The 27,193-nt window shown below is 53.9% G+C and overlaps 1 protein-coding gene across 2 annotated transcripts in view; it reads right to left on the reverse strand.

Moving 5' to 3' along the window:
- Window positions 1-5,172: 5,172 nt before the first annotated feature.
- Window positions 5,173-27,193, reverse strand: part of IGSF21 (immunoglobin superfamily member 21) — a 133,555-nt gene continuing 111,534 nt past the window's right edge. For both annotated transcript variants that reach the window (XM_073903620.1, XM_025855939.2), the window contains 6 exons: window positions 19,024-19,139; window positions 15,637-16,111; window positions 7,201-7,286; window positions 6,644-6,836; window positions 6,207-6,245; window positions 5,173-5,395 (listed from right to left, as the gene is read on the reverse strand). In XM_073903620.1, the coding sequence (XP_073759721.1) occupies window positions 5,322-5,395; window positions 6,207-6,245; window positions 6,644-6,836; window positions 7,201-7,286; window positions 15,637-16,111; window positions 19,024-19,139 (983 nt within the window). In that variant the 3' untranslated portion in view covers window positions 5,173-5,321. The remainder of the gene's footprint in view (window positions 5,396-6,206; window positions 6,246-6,643; window positions 6,837-7,200; window positions 7,287-15,636; window positions 16,112-19,023; window positions 19,140-27,193) is intronic.

Raw genomic sequence — 27,193 nt, forward strand, 5'->3', positions numbered from 1 at the left:
GGTCCAGGGACCACACTGAGTAGTGAGGACCTAGAACTCTTCCCCACCAGTACTCTCCTCTCTGCTTCAAGGCATCGTCCATGATTCTGATGCTCTCACCGCTGGCTCGAAATCTGTGGCTGGCTCCCCAATTGCACTGTGTGGATAACAAGAGCTAACGCTCATGGCACACTTCGGGCATGCCAGGCCCCGCTCTAAGTCAGAGCTTTCTAATCTTCATCCACTGAACTCTCTGAGATGAACGCCGTGAACACCCATTTTACAGAAGAGGAAATGCAGACACAGAGAGGTTAAGCCAAGTAGCCACGTCACACAGATCATGATGGGGCCGGACTTCGGACCCAGGTCTGCGCGCCTGACTGCTCTGTGGGCCCCCCTTACGGAGTCCCATGCCCTCAGGCTGGGATTTAAGGGACTTTCCCTGTGGCCAGAGAAGGAATTTCCCTGCAGGAGGTGGAGTTCAAGGAGGTGGGTCGGGGACCCCAGCTTAGGAAAGGACTCCTCCAAAATTCTTTCTCTCTGGGGCCCCGGGAACTCCGGGGTCAGTGGATGCCAGGCGGGAGGGAGCGCCGGCCTGGGTAGGAGGCGGGGTGGGGAGGGGCAGGGGGGACCCCCACCCCGAGGTTGGTGCAGCCCTCAGCTCGGGCTCCACTGTGTGCGCTGACATTTAGGCCTGTTGCTGACAACTGAGCCCATTTGACAAAACTGCATGTATTTTGCACATCTATTTCCTTCCACCCTTCACTCAGGGCTGTCGTTCCCGAGGAGGCCAAGGGCATAACTGCTGACACAACAGTTTAAGTGCTTTTTGGAAAACTCACTCCCCGCTCTGGTCCATGGCTCCACCTCCCTGGCCGGGCTCCTGGGCGGGGCTCTCTTGCTCCATCTCCGTCCCTGTCTCTGTCTCTGGTTCTCCTGACTGTCTCTCTGTCTCTCCCTCTTTGTCTCCATGGCCAGACTGGCTTCGCGATCCCCTTCTCCTTTTCTCTCCCTGCCGCCCATTGCCTCCCCTCCCATGCCCTCCATCTGTCTCTCTCTCTGTGTCTGTCTTTCTGTCTGTCCCTACCTTGGCTCATTCCCATTCACGCCCTGCCTCTTCAGCTTTCCCTTCATCTCATTCAGTCCAGGTGTTGCTCTCTTCGTTTTGCAGGCGCCCAACCGGACTGGAGGATTCTCTTCCGGAGTCTTCCCCAAGGGACCCCCAACTCAGTCCCCTGCATCCCTCACTTCCAAGTCCCTCTGAGAAGCCTCCTGTCTCCCCAGGATCTCTGACCCCAGGGTGAGCCTGACCCACAGCACCCCAAGCAGCTTTCCTGGGTCACGGCTCCTTTCCCCACCCCCACCCCCACCCCCTACCCACTGCACCCCGCTTTCCTTTTCACCAGCAGTCAGGGCTCCTTGGTGAGTCTTCCCCACGCTGGCCGCCCATCCACGCTGCCCTGGGAAAGTAGAGGTGTATATCCAGGTTTGAGGGTCTGCCTGGGGCTCTCAGCCCCCCCGCAGGGGCAGAGCCCAGGGGCCCTTGGATTTGATTTTGTTTTCCCAGCTCTTGTGTACATGGGTACATTCCATAAAACCTACAGCTTTTCTGAGGTCAAGATAGCGACTCTGAAAACCCCGAGAGGTGTGGCACCAGAGCCCTGAGTCGGGGCCACGGTTCACTGCTCCGCATCTCCCCATGGAGAAGGGAGCTGCGACCCGGGCAGAGATGTGGGGGGAAGAGGCGGGTCTCCAGAGCTGCTCCTGCTTGGGCCACAGCCCAGCCTGGGTAGAAGCAGGAAGAGGGGATGTCTCCAGTCTACAGAGGAGCCATGTGACTCCCCCTCAGGGGTGCTGTGGGGCTCAGCACCCCATGGCTGAGGAGCAGTTAGTGACAAGGGACCACCCTCAGAACTGGCACAGACCCTCCTTCCCAGATGGGGCAGCACTAGGGTCAATGTCGTGTGCCTCCCCCACTTCCTGTGACCTGAGTGATGGAGGGCGGACCCCAGCTGTTCACAGCTCGAGAACCCAGGCCAGAGAAGGGTGGTCCCACTCGGAGCCACCACACGAGACAGCAAATGGTGGCTTCCTAGTGACAAGCTCAGCTCTGAGAGCCCCAGCAGGAGGAGGTGGACCGATGCCCTGGCCCATAGGCTGGGGATGTGGGATGGGAGTGGCCCCCTTGAGGCCCAGCAGGGGTCTCTGCACCTGCCTGGTCATTCGGGCACAGGATCAGTGGGCATCGTGGGCACAGGGCCAGGGAGGCAGCCAACCAGCCTGAGGGTCCTCTGAAAAGCCAGAACACCACGGGGGGGGGGGGTGTGTAGGGAGGGGGGATCACCTGTGGATGGTGCACAGGGATCAGAACTCACTTGTGGCTGGGAAGAGCAGTGGGCAGAGATGGAGCTTCCAGGGGGTCAGGAACTCCGTGGTCAGGCCCTGACCAGCAGCCTTTTTTAAGACAGATGCACCACCTTAGGAGACACAAAGCAAACCTGCAGCCTTCTGCTTCCCAAAGAGCTGCCCCATTTGGTGCCTGAGAGACAGCTCAGGAGCCCGGAGGGACTTGGGGCCAAATTGTGAAGTTTGCAGAATTGACTTCAATGCCTTCTTCTTATCCTTCGAGGCCTGGCTGCAATGTCACCACCTCCTAGAAGCCTCCCCTGACCTTCTCCAATGAGAACAATCTCTCACTCCTTCTCTGACCCCACCGTGCTCTCTCATATTTATTCCAACACTTATTACATGGGACTTCTGTCCCTCTCCCCTCAGTCTGTCATTCCAGATGGACTGGGAGCTCTTCGATGGCACGATCTGTATCTCCCCGCCTGGCATCTGCCCAGGCCAGGGAGATGCTGGGAGTCTGTCAAATAAGTGACGAGGTGAGCAGATAAAGAAATGAAGAATCTGCCTGCCCTCTGAGGCTAGGCTCTGCCCTACACATCCCTCCTTCCCTCCTTTCAACCCCACGTTGAACAAACCACTATTTCCAGTCTGCTCAGGGCACCAAGTTCTCAAATTTAGAGCCCAGAGCAGGTGGCCACCCCATCCCCTGTGGCACTCAGCTGGCTTATTCGGGCCTGTCCCCTGCCACTTTATGCAGTTCACCCACTTGCTGCTGAGGTATTAATGCACTTCAGGGGTCAGTGGAGCCCAACGACTGCACCGTTAATAGGGCAAAGCAATTCCAATTTCATGCCTACATGGGCTTCCCTCTATTAAGGCAAAGAGAGGGAACAAATCTTTTTTTTTTTTTTTATTCCTTCCAGAAAACAGGCAAAGGCATTGGGTGACAGAGGCTTAAGTAAATTACTGGCAGGCAGCAGAGGGGGATAGGTGGCTCATGTGAGACAGAACAGAGCTTTGCGGAAGAAGGAAGTAGGATGAGGAGGGTGGTGGCACTGCGTGGTTGTCGCCTGCTGATCTGGCCTGGATGTTTATACTGATGAACATCTGAGAGCCCCCAACACTTGAAAATCATCTGCTTTGGCATTGCTATCCACCTGCAACATGCAGGCATGCAAATATTTATTGAATGAATGGATCACATAGGTGGCCACAATGGCCCTTAGTCTGCCTCCTCCCCTATGTCCACACATTATGCAATGTGACTTTGCAGCCCTTCTCATCAAAAAGTCCAATCTAGGGGCACCCACGTGGTTCAGTAGGTTAAGTGTCCAGCTCTTGATTTCAGCTCAGGTCGTGATCTCTGGGTCATGGGATCAAGTCCCGAATCAGGCTCTGAGCTTGGCATGGAGTCTGCTTGAGATTCTCTCCCTCTACCCCTCCCCCTGCGTGTGCACTCTCTCTTTCTAAATAACTAACTAAATAAAATCAGGTCCACTCTATTTCTCTACCCTTTAAAGCTGGGCTGGCCTTATGACTTGCACTGGTGAACAAAATCCAGTAGAAGGGACAGGAGTGCAGGTTCCCCTGGACCACAAGAGGCCTGTGTGCTACAGCTCTCTCTCGCTTGCTCCTCTACCTTCTATGGGATGGCCTGGGGGAGGATGACGGATGATATGGGGCAGAGCTGAGTCATCCCAGGGAAGGTGACCCTAGCCCAGGCAGCCCCCAGCTGACTGCAGATGCAAAAGGGAGCCCAGCCTCAATCAGCTCAACCTGGCTCAGATCAGCTGCACAACGAAAATAATAAATAGCTGTTGTTGTCGATGGTTTGGGGATGTTTGTTACGCAGCAGCATTGTGGCAATTGATAACTGCTACAAGAGCCACATGACAGTGTTCCTAATTAACCTGCAGCATTCATCACACTCCTTGGCCCATGGCACCTGCTTCATAAATATTGGTTGAATGAATTAATGTACTTTGGGAAGCACTGATATAACGACTTGTCTTTCCCCACAGTACATAGTAAATTGTCCTACCTCTAAGTTTTTGCTCATTCCATTCCCTATGTCTAGAATATTTTCCTCCATTCTCTGCCTGGCCCTCTCTTTTTGCTTCTGGTATCTGTTCATCTGACATCTATTCTCTTTGGTTTCCTCTGACCTACCTCTCCTACCCCAGCGGAATAAATCTCTCCCAACTCAGTGCTCCAGAGCCCTGGGGAGGTGCCGAAACTCATCACACTGACTTATCTTGGCTAGTTGGGTAAGTGTTTTCCCCCCACTGGACCATGAGCTCCTTCAGGGTAAGAGCACATCTTGCTCATCTCTGCAGCCGGGATGCCTAGCACGGGGCCTGGCCCATAGCAGGCCTTTGAGAGGTGCTGACCCATTCATTCATTCACTCAGTCACTCAGTCACTCAGTCACTCAGTCACTCAGTCACTCACTCACTCAGTAGCTGTTTGGCACCCGCCACATGCCAGCTAGATCAGCAGAACAGCTTCATCCTGAACATGAACATAGTCATAAATGTGTGTTGTTACATGCCACTGAAGTTTGGGTTGGCTTGTTTTGCAGCACTATTGTGGTAACTGCTGACTATTACACTTGGCCCTGCGGAGCCTCAGATTTCCTGAGAATGTCTGGCCGCTTCCCATATCTGGTCACTAGGACTGGGGTGAGGCAGTGAGGCAGCTCCGTTCCTCTTCCTGGGAGGAGCACGTCTTCTGTCTCTGCCATCACCCCCTGCCCAGTGCCCATCCTGACACTGGGCACCAGAGGGTACCAGCTGCTGCTATAGAATAAATGAAGAATTCAGAGCCACAGACAAAGGTGGGGAAAATTATTCTGTTTTAATTAAACTGACTGAAGAAGCCAGGACACAGACAGAAAGAGACTAAGAACAGACTGGAAATAGTTTAGAAAAGAAACGAAAACCGATCGCAGAGATGTCAGTGCTGGGCGGAGCGGTGGGAGCAGGGGCCGAGCCTTCACGTCAGCTCCAGGACCACTGTCAGGGCGAGCACCAAAGTGAGCCGGACGCCAGGAGGGCCAGAAGCAGAACCTGTGCCGGGCGGCAGGGTCAGGGTCAGGGTCAGGGTCAGGGCCGCTGACCCTGATGGGCGCAGCAGGGTGTGGATCCCCGAGTGGCGGAGCTTCAGAGGGCCCCCCCACAAAGTCTGCATTCAGCAACAGGATGCGCTGGGTTCAAATCCCAGCTCTGCCCCCTGTCCCACCGAACTCGGTGGGACCCTTTCCCTATCCCAGGGCTGCTGGGCTGAGCCTGGTGGCCATGGGATCATCCAGTGGGGACCAGGTGTGGGGGCCTCTGTTGTGAAATGTGTGACTGGCTCACTGTGAGGAGGGGAGGGCTGGTGGGCTGGGGAGCAGTGTCTGGGTGCCATGGGGGTGGTGCTCAGGTTGGGTGGCAGCCCAGGGAGGACAGTATCGATGTCTCCAGCCAAGGCACCTGACTGTTCTCCCCGATGTTCTATGGAGTGGTCAAGAGCCCGGGGTTGGGGGGGCACAACTCTAAGGTCAGTGCTGGACACATCCTCTTGGGGCCAGGGCGCTAAGTTCTCTGAGCCAAGAGGGCTAGAGTCATTGTGGATAGTGGTTGTGGGGCAGGGGAGGGGGCACACTAGGTCCCTGGAAATCCCCACTGGCTGGTTTGGGGTGCTGAGTCCCCCCTTTATTGCATCAGCACCCACTCCTGACCACCTTGGACCTAGACTGCTGAACTAGAGGACAGTCGCCTGCCTGAGGCTCGAGGGAAAGGCAAGGGTATACGAAGGGGCCGCTGGGGCAACCAGGGCGTCCTGGAGCCTTGCAAATCACTTGCTTTTAAGCAAGCAGCTCTGAGAGTGAGGACTTACCATTGGAGTCCTCTGTTCCTCTTGCAATATTTGGGTTTTCTGTTGGGAAGAACAGAAAGAGAACCAGATGGGGGCGGCATTCAGAACTTGGGAAAGGAGCTCCCCTGTACCCAGCACCTGCCATGTGGTATCATGCACGTGCTCTCAGTACAGCTGAAGGCCTCTGTGGGGGGCGGGTAGCATCAGCCCCATTTTACAGATGCAGAAACTGAGGGAGGTTAAGTGCTTGCCCATGGTTGCCCAGCTAGGAAGTGCTGGGTCTGGGATTTGACCCCAGAGCTCTCTGGTTTTCAGCACTGAACTCCAGTATTTCGTGTAAGTCATCCTCTCAGGGCAAATTTAGGGGACGCAGGCCCTTGATGCTCCCTCCTCCCTGGGACAGCTCCGGCCAGGGTCACCCCTGGTCGTCCTTCTGGGCCCCAGTTGGGGCGGCGTACCAAATACGATGAGCCGGGTGTGTGTGTCGGTGGAGCCCAGGGGGTTCTGGGCCGTGCAGCGGTACATGGAGCCGTTGAGCTCGGCGGGAACCCGCTCCAACACCAGCTCCTTCCCATCAAACTCGGTGCTGCCGTCCAGGAGGCGGCTTCCAACCCGTGTCCATGTGAACATGGGCTCTGGGAAGACTTCATTCTGTGTGGGTCAGGGCAGGGGGGAGTCGGGTCACAAGAGGAACAGGAAGGGGCCAGAGGCCTCTGGAAACACAAGGCCATCCGATGGGTTGGGAATGGCTGCCCGGAACCCAGGAAGAGAAGGACTCTAGGACTTGACAGGACATCAAGGTCCATGAGCTATGTCTGCTGTGAGTTCTGGACGGGTCAGCAAACATACGTGCAAGTCTTGCCATTCCTCGTCAAAGCCAATTCTGCCCCACAGACCAGGACACCGAGGCCCGCTGGCTGAGCTGGAGGTCAAGCACGTGCTACCCAGGATGCCGTGCCCACCGGTGCCCCTCCCACCTCCCATCACCCTTCCAGATGCTCAGGGAGAGGCCGACCTGAAATCCATGCACCAGAATCCTCACTGTGTCCCCAACCCGGGCTCTGCTGGGTGTCATCATGATTTTGGGTCCTTTGGGGGCAACTGTAAGGAGGGGAAAGCCAGGTCAGAGAGGTGTACGTAGGTACGGGGAAGGTGAGACTGAGCGAGGAAAGGAGGCACAGGGAAAATGGAAGAGAAAGTTCCAGTCCAGCAGTGAGCATCCTTGGGATCAGCTGCCACTGAGCCAGGAGCTCTGAGGATGCCCGTTCTTTCATTCACACCTGTGTTCATTCATACCCAGTCCCGGAGCCCCTGCGATCAGTCAGAGCCTGTCTGAGAGCTGGGCATTCAATGGTACCCAGAACATGATGTCTGCCCTTGCGGGGTTCACTCTCAGTGGGGATGAAAGACAAACACAAGCCAGTGTGACCACGGTCAAGGCAGAGAAACCCAGTGGGCGGTGGAGTCAGGGATGCCCCAAAGAAGTCTACCCCAGAAATGACTCAGCTGCAAATGGGGGAAGCCTTTTCCCACAGCCCTGCCTGCTTGAGGCACCCCAAACTCCCACCTGCACTAAACCCTGGGGAGGCGGGGCTCTGCCGTTACCATCCCCTGCCCAGCTGGGTTAATTAGGCCCAGAGAGGGGCAGTGACTTGCCAAAGGTCACACAGCGAGGAGGAGCCAGGATAGAACTCAGCTCTCCTCCCCTCTGCTCCTTGCGCTCTCTAGGTAATCTGCGCAGTAGGGTTTTTTGGGAATCCCTAGATTGGAGGCCGCGGGGGCGGGTGGGGGGAGGTAGACAGGTGTGGAGGGACCACCCCCTTCCATGGGTCTTTGTCCTCCTTGCTCCTTTTCCTCACATTCTTGTATCACTTCTTTCAAGGCCCTTTATAGCTTGAGCTTAGGGGTCACGACACCCGGGGCCTTGCTGTCCTGTGCACAAGAGGGCAGCAGGGCTGGGAGAGCCGCCGGGACCTCTGAGCCTGTCCACTCAGGTTCAGATTGGGAAACCGAGGCACATGGGTAACAAAGGGGCTTATCCAAGGTCACCCACAGAGCTAATTTCCCATGTTTCCTGCGGCTCTTTCCCCCAGATCCATGCATTCAGTCATTCAACAGGTAAGTCCGGAGCCACTCCCGTGCCTGACTTGGGGCGGGACTGGGGGGCGCCTGCCGCCCCGGGGCTTACACTCCAGCAGGGCAGACGTTCGTGCGTGAACAAGGGCATAGACAGGAACCATGAGAACGTCCGCGTTCTGCAGTCACACCGAGCGTGAGTGGTGGCCAGAGTCTGACATTTCAGCTGAGACATGAAACTCATGAGGAGGGTTCCAGGGGGAGGGAACAGCCGGGACCCGGGCTGAGGCCGAAGGTCAGGGGCCTTGGGGAAGGGGCTTCCCGGGCCGGAGGAAGGCCGCAGGGTTTTGAGCAGAGAGCCACGCTCCATGCCTTCTCTGTGAACATCTTCCAGGGGAGGCAGCAGGAGAAAAGCTTTGTCCTAGGCCCTGCAGCTGGCCTGGGATGGCCCCCACTCGGCCTTGCCTCCTCCCTAGCCTCCCCTTCCAACTCGGCTCTCCCAGGAGAAATCAGAGAGCCAGCAGATGTGGGTGGTCTCCCAGGCCCTGCCAAGTTCATTCTCTGAGAATGAAATTAAAGGACTATTAATTAAACCTCGAGCCAGGCGTCTGAAGTGCCACGTGGGGCGGCAGGCAGCATGGGTGGAAGACGGGGAGCGTGGGGAAGTCTTCGGCTGCCGCCTCCGCCAGCCAGAGGAGAGGGGTGGAGAAAGGAGCCCTGACCCAGGGCACCCAGGGCAGATTCTGGTCTAGTGCACGTGCCCTTGGGCCTGTCACTTCACCTGCTCTCCGCCTGTGCACAATGGCAACAATGAGAGCAGCTCCTGCCCACCCAGCTATGCTGGTTGTTAGGAAGGCGGTGAGTTGGTGGGCTAACATTTATTGAGAGCCTACTGTGTGCCAGGCCTTGTGCATCACCTCATGTAACTTCCCAACCTTCTGGATTGTCCCTGTAAGGAAGCCAAGGCCTGGCAAGGTGTGGGATGGGGGGTCAAGAAGCTTCCTCCCCTTCTTTATTAACCCTCAAGGCTGTGAAGCGGGTTTGCAGGTGGGAGCCCTGCATAGGGGAGGGTGGCCCTGGGTTGTTTTGTGTGCTCTTGTGTCCCGCTGGGATGGCACTGTCCTGCTGCAGCCAGCAGAGGGTGCCCAAGGGCACCCCGCCGGAGAAGTGTGAACCCCTTTCCTGTCCAGTTCAGATTGCTCACTGCCCTGTGTGCCAGAGACCCCACCTGATCCTTCAGGCCGAGGCCTGGGCCTAGTGACTGAGGGGAGAGGGAGCCTAACATGCACGAGGCCCCATTTTAGGCCTATCACCCATCCTGGTGCTTATGAGGCTGGGTACCACAAAACCCATTTTGCGGGCCATAAACCTGGCCCTCGGGAGGGTCGTGGCTTGCCAGAGGTCTGGCCTTGCCACAGGCAAAGAGGTGGCAAGAGCAGGGCTTGGTGGCACACAGGTCTTCAGAGGGAGGCCCGGAGGCTGAGGGTGGTGGGGAGAAAGGGGAGGGCGGAAGGCTGTCTTCCACTCGGGCAGCCAGACTCCCTCCCTGGCTTTCTGAGCTGCCTGTTCCCAAGGACTCCTATGTGGAGCTGACCCGAAGGACAGTGGGGGGCAGGAGGGGGGCCTGCTCCGCCCTCACTCTGAGCTCCATCCTGGCAGCTGTTGACCTACCAGTGCCTTTGCAGCAGATGGGCCTCCGCAACCCCCTCACTGCCTATCAAATGTTGCTTCTATAAGCCAGGAGCACTGCTGTCACCCTCCCCACTCCCACCCCCACCCTGAGAGCCCTCAGAAGCTCCTGGCAGCTGAATCCTGCCCCCTTCCTTGCCTGCTCCTAAAACACAGCACTGAGAGTGACCAAAAGGAATCTTCTCAGCCCCTGGACTTTTCCTGCTCTCCATCCCTGGATACACAGAAAGAGTGGGGGTCCAGAGACCTAGGGTTGGGGCCTGGCCTTCTGCTCTCTGACAACCTGACTTGGTTGTGTCAGTTCAAATTGTTGGGCCTCAGTCTCCTTACTGAGGAGTGGGGAGAATAGGCTACTGCACTATTTGAGGAGTTGCTCTGAAAATTATAATGGGGGACAGATAGGAGGCTATAATATGAAATGCAAAGTGGTATGCATCTGCCCAGGGGAGTGCAAAAGATCCTGATTATATAAGCTGCCCTTGTTACCTCTTCTGAGCATTCTGCTGCAAGAACAGCCTTGTGAAATCTCATGGAAAAGTCCCTCTAGGCTTTTCCAGGAATTCTGGCTGTTCACTAAAACATCCATCCATCCATTCACCTACCCACCCACTCATCCATCCATCCACTTACCCATCTATCCATCCATTCACCCACCCACTGACTCATCCATCCATCCATCCATCCATCCACCCACCCACTCATCCATCCATCCATCCACCCACCCACTCACCCATCCATCCACTCATCCATCCATCCATCCATCCATCCATCCATCCATCCATCCAACCATCCATCCATCCATCCATCCACTCACCCATCCATCCATCCAACCACCCACTCATCCATCCATCCATCCACCCACCCATCCACCCACCCACTCATCTATCTATCCATCCATTCACCCACCCACTGACTCATCCATCCATCCACCGATATAGCTACCCATCCATCCATCATCCATCTATTCACCCATCCACTTATCCATCCATCCATCAATCTACCCACTCATCCATACACCCATCCATCCATTCATTATCCATCTAACCATCCACCCACCCACCTACCCACCCACCCATCCATCCATTCATCATCCATCTATCCATCCACCCACCCTCTCATCCATTCATCATTTCATCATATCACTCATTCACTCACCCACGTAACCATTTTCCTTCCATCCATCCATCCATCCATCCATCCATCCATCCATCCATCACAAACCTACCCATAGACCTACCATTCCACTCACCCACCCATTCATTCATTTGCTCTATACATGTAGTTCTTTATTGTACACCTAATCTGTGTCAATTACTATGCAGGGCAATGTAGGGGATACAATGATGAATAATAACAATAGCTTATATTTACTGAGTACTTACTCTGTCTGTCACTATGCTAAGCACTTTGTACATATTTGCCTTATTTAATCTTCACAACAACCCAGAAAAGTATGAATTAATTATTAAACAGGTGCTTACTAAATAACATGTTAAGGATTGTTGTGAGCCTTGCACCATGTGAACAAGGCAGGTAGAGGAACTGCCCACACGGACTTTAAATTCCGGTGGGGGACCCAGGGAATAAAACACATAATACACGCGTAGGTGGAGGTAAATGTAATACCAGAAAATAAAGCAAGGCAAGGAGTTGATGGGGTCAGGAGGAAGAGGCTGTTTGAGATAGGGTGTTCAAGGAAAGACCTGAGCAGAGGGCTTGAGACTATCTGGGGCAAGATTATTCTAGGCAGAAAAGAAAGCCAGTGCAAAGTCACAGAGGTGGGCCTGAGCTGGGCGTAGTCACAGAAGAGTGAGGAGGACCCCGTGGCTGGAAGAGATGGAGCAGAGGGGGTGATGGGTGAACACCGCTGAGATTTGGTTTTAAATATAATGGCAGTCTTACAGGGAAATGCACTCTTTTTAAGAACACAATGTGACGGGGGCGCCTGGGTGGCTCAGTCGTTAAGTGTCTGCCTTCGGCTCAGGTCATGGTCCCGGGGTCCTGGGATCGAGCCCCGCATCGGGCTCCCCGCTCCGTGGGAGGCCTGCTTCTCCTTCCTCTGCTGCTCCCCCTGCTTGTGTTCCCTCTCTCGCTGGGTCTCTCTCTCTCAATTAAATGCATAAGTAAATAAAATCTTAAAAAAAAAGTTTAAAAAAAAAAAAAAAAAGAACACAATGTGACGAATCTTAAAGTGAACACCTATGTAACCACCATCCCAAACTGAAGGTTCCTTTATGCCTCCTTCCATCCTCCATAGGCAAATACTGTTCTGACTTCTATCACCAGAGATTTTATGTTCTAGAAGTTTATTACATAAATGGAATCATGCTGTACGTACTCTGCTGTCTGGCTGTTTCGCTCGGGATAATGTGTTTGAGCTCTGTCCCCATTGTTACATATAACAGGAGTTCAATTGTATCGATGAGAAGTAGTTCCTGGTACAAATATATCATAAATTTGTTCACCCATCTTCCTAATTATGGACATTTGGTTTACTTCTAGTTTTTATGGTTGCTGTTGTGATGAATAAAGCAGCTACGAACATTCACGTCCAAATCTTCGTGGACATACGTTTCCATTTCTCTTGGGTAAACACTTGGGAGTGAAACTACTGGGTCATAAAGTAGGGGTATTTTTATCTTGGTAAGCAACTGCTAGAGTACACCGTAGTGGTACTGTTTTATATTCCCAGCAGCAACGCGTGAAGGTTCTGACTGTTCTGCCTCCTTGTCGGCATTTGGTATCACCAGTTTTTCCAATGCTAGCCATTCTAGTCGCTATGAAATGGCATATCTCTCTGAGGCCTTAGTCTTCATTTTCCTGGTGAGTAATGATATTATGCACCTTTAAAATGCTTATTGGTCCTCTGTATGTATTCTTTTTTTTTAAATTGAGCTGTCTTGTCATTACTGATCTGTAGTAGTTCTTTATATATTCTGAATACAAGTCCTTTGTCATATATCTGTCTTGAGAGTATTTTCTCTCAGTCTGCAAGTTTGCCTTTTCATGTTCCTAAAGGTGCCTTTTTATGAGCAGAGGCTCTGAATTTTGATTCAGGCTAATTTACCCAGTTTCAGTTTTTCATTTGGTGCCTTTTGTGACCTTTTAAAGAAATCCTTGCCTACCTCAACGTCACAAAGCTATATTCCCATGTTTTACTTTAAAAGCGTTATGTTGTTGGGTTTCACATTTAGGCCTGTGATCTCAAATTAACTCTTATGTGTATGCGAGGTAGGGGACTGGGGTCATTTTGTCCTTAAGTGTCTCCGGTTGTTCAGAGCTGTCTGTTAAAAAGACTTCTCTTTCCCCATTCAACAGCCTAGGGGCCTTCATCAAAAATCAATGGACTCTCTCTATGTGGGTCTATTTTTGGACTCTATTCTGTTCTATCAATCTATTTGTCTGCCATTGGAGGGTCTGGGGTGGGTGTGTATCTGTGTCATGATCTGATTTATACTTTAAGTAGATCAATCACGACAAAGAACAGAAAAGGACAAGAGTAGGCTCAGAAAGATCAGTCTGGGGGCTACCGTAAGAATCCAGATTGGGACTGACAGCGTTTGGTTGGGTGGTCGGAGAGGACACCGTGAGAAGTGGCAGATGTGGGACAGGTTCTGAGGTGGGGCTGCCAGGGCTTAACGCTGGCTTGGAGGTGGGGTATGAGAAAAGAGCTGGAGAAGTGGGTGACTCCAAGGGTTCTGGCTCCATCAATAGGAAGAATGTAGTTGCCACCATCCATCCATCCATGGGACCTCCTTCCATCCTCCATAGGCAAACACTGTTTGGCTCTTAGAGGGGTGAGCTTGCACCAGGCATAGTCTCCTTGTGGGGAGTGGCACATCCCAGCAGAGGGAACAGCACAGATCACAGAGTGGCGTGCTCTGATCTTTGTCGGCCTGATAAGAGTCCAGAAATAGACCCACATAGAGAGAGTCCACATGGTTGGATTCTGTGCCCCGAGGTTGTCTCCCTGCCCCTCCCACAAGCCCCCGGCCATGGCCAGAGTGCAGGGGGGCCCTCCACTCCCTCGGGACCCTCTGGTTCACAGCTCTCTCCACGGGTTACACCTACCAGCTCTGAGTGGCCTCACCACAGGCCCAGCAGGTGGGCAGTAGAGTACAGTGGTGAAGAATGTGAGCCTGGGGTCAGACCTGGCTGGGTGACCTAAGGGGAGGTACTCCAAGGCTGGCTCCCCTCACTTATGACATGGGAACGAGGACAGCGTCTCTCACTGCCCCAGAGGCTCGCTGCACGGGCTCAAGGAAAACTTGTGAGGAAATCATCTTGCATAGAGCCTGGCTCCTGGCATTCATGAGGTCCCAATTATTCGCTCCATTCAACAGGTCAGAAAACTGATGCTCAGGGCCCTGAGGCCTGAGGTCACACCAACAGACAGCAGCCAAGGGTGGATGGGAAGCCAGCCCTAGGGGCTCTACTCATCCACCCAATTTGGCCCCTGAACCTTGGTGGGCCTGCTGTGTCCCCCACTTCCCTGAGGTGCACACACACGCCCGTGAATGCCCATTGCCTGTCAGTGGGCTTTGCCCTTGCTCTGATGATGGAAGGTGGGGTGCCCGCCAACATGGCTCCCGTCAAGGGAACAGTCTGGGATCAAGGACAGGGCAGGAGAGTGCTTTAATCTGGCTTAGGGTGCAGTGGGGAAGGGGGTGGGGCAAGCCTGCGCCAGCACCCCCTCGTCACTGTCACCGAGGTGTGAGACGTGAACTGCAAGCTTACCCCTCTAGTTGCTCTGAAGTCCTTGTCTGGTCTTTCTCGCTCTCAGTGGGGGTGGGGCAGGACACCATCCAGGGAAGCCAACCCTTAGGCAAGAGGGGCAGGGGATGGCTTTCCTGGGGGAAAAGCAGCCCAGTGAAGGCTGAGGCTTCTCTGCCTCCCAGCCAGGAGCAGATTGTATCTCGAGGATGGGGAGGTTCAAATTCGAGAAAGAACAGGGGGAAACACAGAGGGTCCAGAGAGAGCGGTGCGGGAGGCCTCTGGGTTGACAAGGCCCCAGCACATAGCACCGGGCCTGGCTGTGGGGGCTGCTTGTGAAGTCTTTATGGAATGACAAGTGAACGGTGCTCGGGGGGGGCAGGGGCCCATGCCAGTGGGTTCGTGAGGAGGCACAGTGAGAGGTTAGGAGCAAGACCCCAGGGCCACGCGGTCCGCCTCTGAACCCTCGTCTGCTTACCTTGAGCAGTTACTGGTTCAGCAAACTTCTCTGACTCTCCTTATTCTTGACCCTGACTGACCGATTCCCCCTACCTCTTGTGTTCCTGACCCTGTCCAGCAAATTCCCCATAACCCCCCATGTTCCCCGATCCAGCTCAGCAAACCTGCTAAAGAACCTCAGCTCTGGGGGCGCCTGGGTGGCTCAGTCGGTGAAGCGTCTGCCTTCGGCTCAGGTCATGATCCCGGGCTCCTGGGATCGAGTCCCGCATCGGGCTCCCTGCTCGGCGGGGAGCCTGCTTCTCCCTCTCCCTCTGTGATCTCTCTCACTCATGCTCTCTCAAATAAATAAATAAAAAATCTTAAGAACCCCAGCTCCGATCTCAGTGCCTGATGCCCATTTGCTCCATTTCCTCCCCATGTCCGTGTTGGCCAGCAAGCCAAGGACCCCGCGCCCAGGCTCCCCACCACCCAGCTCCGCAGGGGGGCCTGCAGCACGGCACCCACCAAGTCTTACCCAGCGTGACCTCTGCCTGCATGGGCATCGACAGGGCTGGGTGCTTGACCTCACAGCTGAAGAGGGCCTCATTGTCGATCTGCGGGTTGAGCGCCCAGGTGAGCAGGGCACGCACCTCCACGGTGCCGTCACTGCCCGGGGCGTGGCTGTGGCGCAGGAAGTAGATGGGCTCATTGCTGTGGACCCAGCGTGGGAACTCGCGGCTCACCACCGTCTCTGGGATGTTCTCGGTGGTGGGCTGGAAGAGGACGCTGGGGTCTGGGGTCAGGCTGCGGGCGGGGCGCTCTGTGTAGGGTCGCCCACCCCGGTTCTCAGGGTCCAGCAGGGACAGCGACCTCTGCATCTTGGTGTCATCTAGGTCACGGTGCAGGAGGCTGCGGAAGGGCCTGCTGTCCTGGAGGGGGTCAGAGCTTGCAGCCGGAGGCTCGGACAGGGGCACTGCCTCAATGGGTTCCCCATCGCGTTTGAAATAAACCTGAAATTGCAAGGAGGGTGTGGGAGAGATTTTGTGGGAATGACCTGGACCTCCGCATGGCATCTCAGAGGAACCGGCCACAGAATGCCACGTCTTCCAGGGCCTCCTCCTCCTTCCGGGGGGACTCCCTGCCTTCCTTTCCCTCCAGCACCCCCAGCATGAAGGCAGCTCAGGTCCACGGGGACACCTAGCCACTGGCAGCAGAGGCTGAGCCCAAGTCCATCTCCGTCTTTACCAGCAGGTGATCCTCTCTGAGCCTGTTTCCTTGCTTGTAAAGGGGAATTAAGAGCACCTACTCCTGGGTCAGGGCTGGTAGATGCTTAAGTGACACAGTGTCCTGAAACAGGGGCCCGCAGCAGCCCACCTGGGGACAGCCCGTGGAAAAGGGAGGAGGTGAGCGGGCGCTGGAGAGTAAGTGAGCCTTCGGAAGAAGAAAGAAGAGGAAAAGATCTCCGTGTGGGCGCGTTTTGGAGGTTTGTGGACCAGAAGGAAGGAAGCAGGTGCGTGCGTGGGAGGGAGCGAGGTGCAGGGATGAGGCCAAACAGGTCGGCTCGTTTTTCTCTGCTCATGGGGCATTCAAGTTCTGAGAGGCGGTATTTAATTTAATTTGCTGTCTTTTATTTTGGTACATGCACCCAGAGGCCTGTGGGGATTGGGTGTATTTTTAATAAATCAGATAAATAAATCAATGGAAGACAGGGAGAGAGGAGGGAAGGACGCAGCTTTCTGAGGATGCTGGTGCAGGTGGGAGGAGGGGGGAGGATGCTGAGGAGGAGGGAGGGGAGCTGGGGGAGGGGGGGGGGAGAGGTGGGGGGGCGGGGGGAAGGCGGAGGGAGGGGGGGGGGTGGGAGAGAGGAAGGGGGATGAAATGTGGGACAGGGAGAATCTGTCAGAGTTTATAGCTCCAACGAAGAATCTCATACGCACATAACAACCTGCTTTGGATTTTTCCTTCTTTCTTTCTTTCTTTTTTTGAAAAGTGCTTCAAAAGCAAGTCTGTAATTTATACCAAAGAATTCTTTTAGGTTCTGACATCCCTGGAAAATATAAGATGCCTGGAATGTGGGGAATGAAGGATCTTGTGTGTGTGTGTGTGTGTGTGTGTGTGTGTGGAGAGAGATGTCATTTACATTTATATCTGTATTCAACCACAGAAATATATGAAATTGAGTATTTTATTGCCATATCTTAAATGGCAGGAGCAGGGAGGGGCAGGGGATGGGGAGTCTTCCCATAGCCCAGGGCTGTAAGGAGTCTTTCTTTGTGCCCTCTGGAAAAGAAATTGTTCTTTGGAGAAAAAGACCAGCTTGTCTGATTATAGGGAGGCCAGACCTCTTTAGGGTTCCAAAGGGGAAAACTCAGGGGCCATATCCTGCTCTCACCAACCGCTGGGTTTGAAATTGCCTTTTTATCTGTCTCCTTGGAACTACAAGGTGGAGGGAGGTGGGCCGCACCCCTGCCTATTGCACCACATGTGCCTCCCTCTATCTCTGCCCCACCTGTGCCTGGGTGCACCTGCCTATTTCTGTGTATTGGGTCTCTCTGCACCTGTTTACTGCCCTGCCCTGAGATGCTGGGTCTGTCTGGGCCTATGTTCTGGGGTGAAGTTGGCCTGGGTTACCACATTGCATCCTGCCTGTGAGACAGTTCAGGGTCTAGAATGCCTCATCTCCCCACCTTGAACTCTAACCCTACCCATCCTCCACTCCAGCCCCAGTCCCTCACTAATCCTAGTGATGTATGAAACTCACAGGTGCAAAAGTTTTATCAATTCTCTTGGAGGAGGCCTGAGAGCATGGAGCCCATGGGTTCCCAATAAGGATTCAGGGAACCCTAAGGGTTCCACACAGGTTCTTCAGGGGTCGAAAAGGGCAACTCGCCCTTCCTTCACTTTTAAATGTTTTATACATGAGGCTTCATGTGTTTCAATGAGACCAAACAGGTCCCGTTGCTTCTAAAAAAGCTCAAAATTTGGGGGCACCTGGGTGGCTCAGTCCATTGAGCATCAGACTCTTGGTTTTGGCTCAGGTCAAGATTTCAGAGTCTTGAGATCAAGATCTGTGTAGGGCTCTGAGCTCAGCAGGGAGTCTGCTTGGGATTCTCTCTCCCCCCCCCCTTTGCTCTGCCTGACCACCCCCCAACTCGTGCGCTCTCTCTTGCGCTCTCTCTCTCTCTCAAATAAACAAATTTCTTTAAAGCTGAAAATTTTAGTATTGTCCACTCCCTAAACCTCCTTGCAGAACCTGAGGAGCAGAGGAGAATCTTTCCGCTCAAGGTCATTCAGTGCATGTGGCAGGGCAGGGGCTAGAGCCCAGTTCTCCAGCTTGGTGCCCCCACCCCTCGAAGTCGCCATGACAGTAACTCGTTCGCCGGGCTGACAGACCTCAAAGCGGTTAGGTTGAGTCTAATACGGAGTTGGCCCATTCTCTCTCTTCTCTTCCTTCTGTCCTTCCCCCTGCTTCCCTCCACAGTGGACTTGGAGCTGGAGGCCATGGACTGGAGGCCCATGTCTGTCAGGAACACTGTGGGTGACTCTGGACATGTCCTTTCCGCTCTCTGGGTCGCATTTGTCTCCATCCTGCTCAATAACTGGGGCGGGAGTGTGCTCGATGCCAAGCTCCCCTAAAGACCCACTGTGCAGTTCTGGGACTGCAGGGTCCAGAAGAAATGGGGCTGTCTGTGCTGGGATCTTGGGAGCAAGGCAGACACATGGACACGGACACCTGGGGGGGGCAGGTGAGTGGACGCGGTCAGACCAGGGCGGATGGCACAGAGTTAACTTATGGAGACCACACCCTCTCTCCTTTATTCTGCAAAGTGGGCACCGTGGTGCCACCTCCAGCTGGACAAGCTGCCGAGAAGGGTGGCCCAGCAGGGGCTGAGGAGGAGCTGGGCACTCCAGGGGTACTCACCATGGGCGCTGGTTTCCCGCCAGACACGATGCAGACCAGCGTGAAGTTCTGGGCTTGGTAGCGGCTGAAGGGGGCTGGCATGTCCGCGGCCAGCACTTCGATGGAGGTGGGGGGAGCTACCCAAGAGGGAAGCACAGCAAGACAGAGGTTTAATGGAAGATTTGGGAGGAGTTCACTGACGACCTAAGCCTGAGGAAGTGACGCTGTGCTGTGACCTGAGGAAGCAAGAGCAGCGGGAGGACAAGCGCGGCAGGGGGAGGGAACCACACATGCAAAGGTCTGCTGCATGTCGGCCCAGGGCAGGGGATGGTGGGAGGCAGGCTGGGGCAGCGGGCGGCTGGGGGGGTTGCACAAGGAGCGGGGGATGGGACAATGTGGCGCCCAGGGGGGGCCGGGAGATATTCAGGGTGTGGAACAGAGCAGCTGATGGTCGGCTAGCGCTTGCGGTGGTATGCTGGGGCCAGGTCCTACCAGCTCATGAGACCCAAATGCACCCTTTTCAGGACTGTTGTCAAGCAGCTGATGGGCGGCTGGTAGCCTGAAATCGGCCACAGCAGGCGTCTTTACACCACGGAAATTGGCCGCCACTACAAATCAGGGCTTTCTGTGTGTTTCCTTCTTCTGCCCCAGCTCCCAGAGCGGGGGTTTCCCAGCACACCCCTGGTTATGAGTTTTCTCCTTTGTCCTGAGAGTGGTGGGGGTCCACTGAAGGTTTTTAGGCAAGAGCAGCAACACAATCTGAGTTGCATTTTGGAGACTGAAAACACAGAGGGTGACTCAGGAAAGACAGGCTGGGGACGGCAGGGAGCAGAATGAAGACGGTAGAGAGAGTAGATGACTTTGAGAGACATTTAGGGCCAAGGGCTGCTGCTTTCCTTTCTTTCTGGAAGTTGGCTTATTTGGGCTGGTCCTGCCTCCCACTGGCTCACTCTGCTCTGCTCACCTGCCACCCCTGGCTGATGCGACAAAGCCAGAGCTCCTGGGCACTGCGGGGTGTTGGAAAGGACACAGATGGAGCCATCGGGAACTCCTGGGTCCAAATCCCGGCCACGTCACCACACCTATATGTCCTTGGGCAAGTTACCAAAACCGTGAGCCTCAGTCCCCCAATTTGCTAAATGCGAGTCACACTGGGCAGACGTATGTGAAGGATGGGCCAGGTACTAGATGTGAAAGGACTCAGCGCAGGGTAGGCATCTGCTCTTCTCATGATTCCCACTATAATTTCCCCAGCCGCCTTGTGTTCAGCCAGGACAGGAGCTAGAATCTGAGAACTTCACTTGGGAAACACTGTCCGTTTTGGCTTATCCAGCCTTGGGTCAAATGCGGCGGGGGAAGCAGAGAGAATGGATTGCCTTGGGTCTTTCCTTCCTGCAGGGGGTTTTCACTCTAGTTAAGTTTAATTAAGTTCGACAAACATTTCCTGACACCTACTCGGGGCCGGGCATGGCGCCAGGCTGTAGGCTCCCAGCCATGAAACACAGTGACGAGAAGCCCACAGGCTGGGGTTGGAGGGAGGGATGGTGACAGCCGCCTGGCAACTCTATTTTGAGGTCCTAGTGAAACGAAGCCAGGTATGAGCCATTCATTCATTCAGGCAACAGGCCCTGCTGTGCTATTGGCAAGGGAAGTGGAACGAACGGGAAACAATGAGAGAACAATAGATGCAGAATTGTAATTAAGTGTAAGATTGTAGGAAACAGATGGTAGTGGGGTAGGAATTCGGAGAGGGGAAACATACACCGGAACATGTTCATTACCCAGAAGTCCCAGAGTCTGCAATCTAACTTTTCTCGAACTCCAGCAAAACACCTGGGGCGCCACCGCAAGAGCCGACGATTGGCCAACACTTAGGAGCCAGGAGCTGTTCTAAGCTCTTAGTGTGGGTGAATTCATTTCATCCTCCCCATCAGCCTAAGAGGTGGGTTTATTTATTCCCATTTTACAGATGGCAAACTTAAAAGGTGCAGGAAATCGCCAGGGGTTCACAGAGTCAGGATTTGAACCCGAGCGCCCTGACTCTGACATGAGGCTGTGCCACCTCGGTGTCTGGAAAGAAGAAAGGAGCTCGTATTTACCTTTAGCCTTAAGTATGCACATCTGAGCCACCAGAAACACTCATTTACTGGCACAGCTCAGGCTTCATGGATGCCTTGTAATGCAGATCCCTCGGGAGCTCTCCTGTGGGTGGTTCCACGTACCTCGGCTACCCCAGTGACGAAGGGACCGTGCCAATTCAAGCTGTAGCATAAAACTCTGGTATACCACTCGTGGTGTATGTGAAGGTATAAGTATACCCTGCAAGAATCCTACAGGCTCAGAAATGGCAGGGTCACCTTCAATGTCACTCATTCTTTCTTACTTTCATCGAGATCCTTAGAACCTTCCTTTTAGGACAGCTTTGAGGAGCAGATGACAGGATGCTTACAAGATGCCTGGCAGCGCAGTGTGATTTGCATCACCATTATCCGGGAGGTGGTACAGGGCAGGGGTTAAAACTGTGGGCTGTACATCAGACTACCCAGAGTTCAAGGACCAGCTGTACCACTTATGGGCTGTGTGACCTCAGGCGAGTGGTTTGACCTCTCTGAACCTCAAGTTCCTTATCCACAAAATGGAATTACAGGGTACCTGTGATGATTGGATGAAAGGTGTTTTGAAAGTGCACACAATATATGTCAGTTGCACTTATTAGCAGGGTTATTTACTAACATTCTTTCCTGAGGCTCCTTGCTACTGGCCCAGAGAATAAAAGGTCTCTACCTTTGGGGTACCCACAGTTTAGTGAGAAGACCAGAAGATGCCCTGGATTGACACCTTCCAACATAATAGTCAATTCACCCCATGTGGCTGTTGAGCACTTGAAATGTGGCTTTTTTGAGTTCCTCTGTGTAAGGGTAAATACGCACTGAATTTTGAAGACCATTTTAAAAGGAATGTTAAATATATCACTAAGATTTTATATTGAAATATAAATTTCAGTATAAATTTTATATATTGAAACTATGTTTGGGCCCCACTGGATGTAATAATATATTATTAAATTTAATTCACCTTTATATACTTTCTCAGTGTGGTGATTAGGAAACTCACAATTACAAATGTGGCTTGCATGATGTTTCTATTGGATAACACTGGTCTAGACCTTCCATTTTACAGGTAAGTAAACTGAGGCCAGAGAGAGGGAGAGATTTTCCTACAGTCACACTCTAAGTCAGTGGCAGAGCCTAGACTGGCACTCAGGACTTCCAAATCCTGGCCAGGGTTCTTTGCAGAGCACGAACGCCCCCCTTTCCCCGCAATGCGTGCATGCGCGTGCGCGCACACACACACACACACACACACACACACACACATCTGTGCATGCACACATCCCCATTCTGGAGATTTGCACCCACGTCACGCAGGCAGCCCACGCAGACCCTGATTGGGAGATGTGTTCCTGTCCCTCGTTATATTTCTGAGCAGGTGTTAGCAATATGTACAGTTAATCAAGCTCATAAGAAAATAACAGATTTCAGTTGTATGGACGATGACATAGCAGAGCTGCTAATATCAGCGTGGACAGCCCCAGCTTCCCACACTCTCCCCATCAACATATTCCTCAGTCTCTGTGTCTCAGGGAAATGTCACTCTGCATCTCGCCTCCTGTCTCCTGGTGGAGGGTTCTGGGTGCAGGCAGTCAGGGAGCTGTCTACACCTGGGAGCCCCTGGCTGTTTATGGATGCTTCCATCCACACATCACATCATCCTCTCCCCCTCCTCCTCCCCTTCCTGTCTCTGGACTAAGCACAGCACGCCTTCCCCCGGCTGCATCCTCATTCCCACCTCCCTCTCCGCCTCCACCCCCTTCCCCACTTGGGCCCCTTCCCATCCTCAGCCCGGTCCTCACTCTGTCTCCCCAACCCCATCTCCATGCTCATCTCCACGCCCGTCCCCCTTACAATCTCTGACCAAGGTCAAAGCAAGCACCCCCCGATGTGCCCCATGCCTGGGATAGATCCCATGGCCCCGGGAACAGTGTCCAGTCCAAGGCAGATGGGCAGCTGCAGGCACAGGTATAAATTCCATGCAACTTCCTGGACAAGAACAATCCCGAGTTCCAATCTGGGCTCCAGAACCAGCAGTATAAAGCCGGCCACCGGGCTGTGATCCATGTGCATATAATGGCAAAGAATCAACACAGACCCCTGGCTGGTCGGTCTCCCCCTCCCCCACTCTTCTGTGACATGTCCAGTGCACCCACCAAAAGCGTCTCATTGCTGTGGACTCCGAGGACGTGTCTTCCGAGGTGTCTGTGCTGGTGCAGTGCTCTCCTGGGGGGCGATGGGTGGGGGAGCGCCCACTTGCACCATCTACCCGTAAATGACCCTCCTCAGGGGAGGAGACACGGAGCAGGTAAATTTGGATCGGGGAGGGGATACATGGCAGCAGTCCTGGTGGTGAGAATCTAGACTTGAGCAGAGCTTCAGAATTGACAAGCCACTTCCAGACACACGGCCAGCCCTGGGCAGGGGGAAGCCCCTCGGCTCCACACATCTATGGTCAAACAAAGACCACACACCATAAAACACCCCTGAATCCCCGGAGCCCAAGTCAAGCCAGCCAACTTCCCGGTTTTGTTTGACTTTGTCTTAAGCAGAGAGGATTGCGCCTGGAAGTTTCCTGGACCAATTTTTGTCTAGCGTCAGGGAAGGTAACGCAGCTCCCCGGCTGCTTCAGCCAACCTCTGCTGCCCCTTTCCTCCGCCGGCCAGGGCGGGAGGGCCTGCGGTTGTTTCATTCTTGACGGTTAACATCGACACAGGGAGGTAATGGTCGGGTGATCAGTTTTATGAAATTAACTCTGAAATATTGCCTGTCTTTTATCTTGAAAGCAGAACTTGTTTTGGTCATCGTAACTCACTTTGCAGACAATGTGATGGTTCTCGGCTCTGTAAATCATCCTGTGGCCTTTGAAATTTGGGAACACAAACCTGTCCTTCCACAAACCCCAGCAGGCCTGTGTCGAACTGCATCTACTGGAGTTAAAGCCTCTCCCCACCCGTGAGGTCCTCCCGGCCCCTGGCTCAGAGTCACACCAAGGGTCCAGCGCAGGCTCTGTACCAACATCCCATGGGACCACGGGCGAGTCCACTGACCCACCAGGCGCCAGTCTTCCCATCTGTAAAATGGTTTCAATAAAACCTACCCTGCTAATGTTTCCGCTTCCAGGATTGAGAGGAGAAGCAAAAGAGAAAATGGACACAAAGTGTCCATAAGGACAACAAAGTGCTGTACAAACAGAAAGGATTATGCGTATGACCCCTTCGACTGCCCACACCCCTCCCTGGGCTGAAGGAGCTCTTTTCCCTTCCAGGAGTGGCCAGTGTCTGGAGGAGGGGATCACCTCTCCTATTCCCCGGGTCCCACGGTGTGACGGTGCAGGGCACACTCCTGCTCTGAGTGTCATTTATCATGGGGTGGTAATCAATTAGATTTGGGGAGGGGTGGGGGAAGAAAAAGACAAGTTCAAAATTATATTATTTGCAAAAATCCATTCTTTCCTCTCAGCATGCCTGCTCTATTGACTGCCTTCCTTTCAATCAGCAACCATCATTATACCGCATTTCCAAAAAAAAGAAAAAAAAAAGAAAGCCACCCTCAACTTAGAAGTGTCTGTGCATGAATAAAAATGTCCCTCCACATTCCCTATTTTAATTTCTTCCCTTTTTTGGGGGGTCCCCCATTTCAGTTTCTTTCCATCCTCTCTACCGGTCTCTCCCACTTCCCTAAGGTGCCGCTCAAAGGAACACCTCCTCCAGGCTGCCACCCTGCTCCAGCCACACTGAGCTGCCCAAGGTTCCCTCCGCACCTCGCTCGCCTCCCCTGTGCCCTGCACAAATCGGTCCTTCTGCTGGTTAACTCCGCCTCTTCCTTTAGGGTTGACCTTAAGTGCTGCCTCCTCCAGGCAGTCTTCTAGGACTTCACCAGACTGGGTTAGGGCTTATCCTCTGGATGTCTGGAGCATTCTGCTCCTGTCATTCACACTGGTGCTTGTCATTCTGTCCTGGGTCCACGTCTGTTTCTCCACGAGACTGTGCTCCTCGAAGTCTGGAGCTTTGTTTTTCTTCCACCTAACCTCAGAGCTAGGCACAGGCCTGCCACACAGGAGTTCAAGTTCAAATCCTGTTTCCTTCCTTCCTTCGTCAGGCACATAGCCCGTTTGTGGAAGTAATCCCATGAGACCTTATAATGCTATGGACCCTGCCTTGCCTTGACCAAGGCCATCACCCCATCACCATGCCCCAAACACACTGAGAATTTGGGGGGGTGGTCCATGAATACCCTAAGCTCCTTCGAACCCCAGGGCCTCTGCATTTGCTGCTGGCTTCCGCTTAGTTTTTTGCATGGTGGGTCTTGCTCATCTGCCAAGTATCAGCTCAAATGTCACCTCCCAATCTAAGCTGGGTCCCCCGTTTATTCTCTGTCATAGCGCTCTGCCATTTCTTCACAAAGCACATCATAATGTTCAATTATTTCATATATCAGTTTGCATCTGGTCTTTTTCTCTGACACCCCCGCTAGAATGTGAGCACCAGGAGGGCAGGGGAGCTTCCTGTCTATGGTCACATCCCAAGCGCCGGACACACAAGGATTCGCTCAAAAAACACTTGTCACATGAATGAGTGAAATAGTGGGGGGGGGAGGGACCCAAGCATCGTGCCCTCCCATCCCTGCCCCATTTGGAAAGGGCTGGAATCTCTGGCCCCTCCCAAGACCCTCCCTCCTAGCAGAAGCCCAAGGAGGAGGAGGCAGACCCCACCCGTGGGAGGGGGACTCCAGCAAGAAAAAGAGAGGGGAAAAAGCACAACTCTTTGGTTTATGGGAAAATTAAATATTGAACTGAGTAGTAACAACAGCCAAGGGAAAAACAACCTGACAAAAAAACCCCCAAATGGGGCCACCATCAGTGACAAGAGAGAGAAACGCAGCATCTGGGCTCATATGGGCTGCAACGGGCCCGCTCTGTGGCAGCTGCCGACCAGAGCCCACCGCCCCCTCCAATTTGATAGTGGGCGGGAGCCCAGGGCCTGAGGCAATGGTGAGGGACCTGGGTCTAGGTCATCACCAGTGTGGGCGGCCACTGCCTGGGACCCTCCCTGCCTGGGGATGGGGGGCCCTTCTGAGTGGACAGGGGTCACGGGGAAACCTCCAGCAGCTGCAGGCATAATCCACCCACCCGTTTCCCCTCGGCGGGAGCTCGCTGCCAACACCCGTTCACCTGCCTCGCCTCTCCCCTGGCTGGTATTGTGCTTTGGCAGTGGTAGAAGACAAAGTTAACAACCCCAGCTGGAGGCTCTGGCTGACTGCTCTGGGGGAGCGGGGGAGCGGGGCGGAGCGGGGGGCTGCAGCATGTGAAGCGGAGAATCGGTGAGGTTGGGCAGAGTGTGCTCCAACTCCGGTTACTGCTGATAGAGAAATAAAATCCCGCACACACACTCACACACACTCACACACACACACATACACACACTCTCAAAGGAGTGATGGTGGGGAGAACAGGCCACAGGTTTTAGTGCTGGATCTGGATTTGTATTCTGGTGCAAAATAGTAGACTATACCCTTAACCTGGTGGCTCTCAAAGTGTGTTTCCTGGGCCAGCAGCACCAGCCTTACCTGGAGCTTGTGTAAATTCCCTAGCCCGCTTCTAGACCCGCTGAATCAGAACCCGGGGGAGAGAGGCGGGATGTGCACGGGGAGGGTCCAGCCATCTGAAGCCTTCCGGAAGATTCTAACGCAAGCTCAGTGTGAGAACCACTCTTTTTGACTTTTATGAGCCTCCGTCTGTTCACCCCGAAGTTAGGGGTAATAAGATCCACTCGGTGGTGGTGTTCTGGGCACCAAGGACTTGGTCCACAGTAGGTGTTCAGTGAACGGTGGAAATTATTACTGGCTGGGAGAGCAAGACCCAGGGGAATTAGTGAGCCTCAGTCGGCTGCTCCTGGCCCAGCAGACAGGCCAAGGGTAGAACCCTCTGGAGACTCCAGCTCTCTGCACTGAGTCAAAGGACCTCAAATCCCCAAAGGCGCCTCCCCCTTCACAAGTGGATCAACTCTGGGTTCATGCCTTGATTGGCTGCCTCTCAGCGCCCCCAGTTTTCTGAGTGGCCTCCTAGGCCGCCAGTCCCA

This window comes from Callorhinus ursinus, unplaced genomic scaffold (assembly GCF_003265705.2).
Source record: "Callorhinus ursinus isolate GAN/ISIS: 27379988/994484 unplaced genomic scaffold, GSC_fseal_2.0 scaffold18, whole genome shotgun sequence".
Classification (NCBI taxonomy): Eukaryota; Metazoa; Chordata; class Mammalia; order Carnivora; family Otariidae; genus Callorhinus; species Callorhinus ursinus.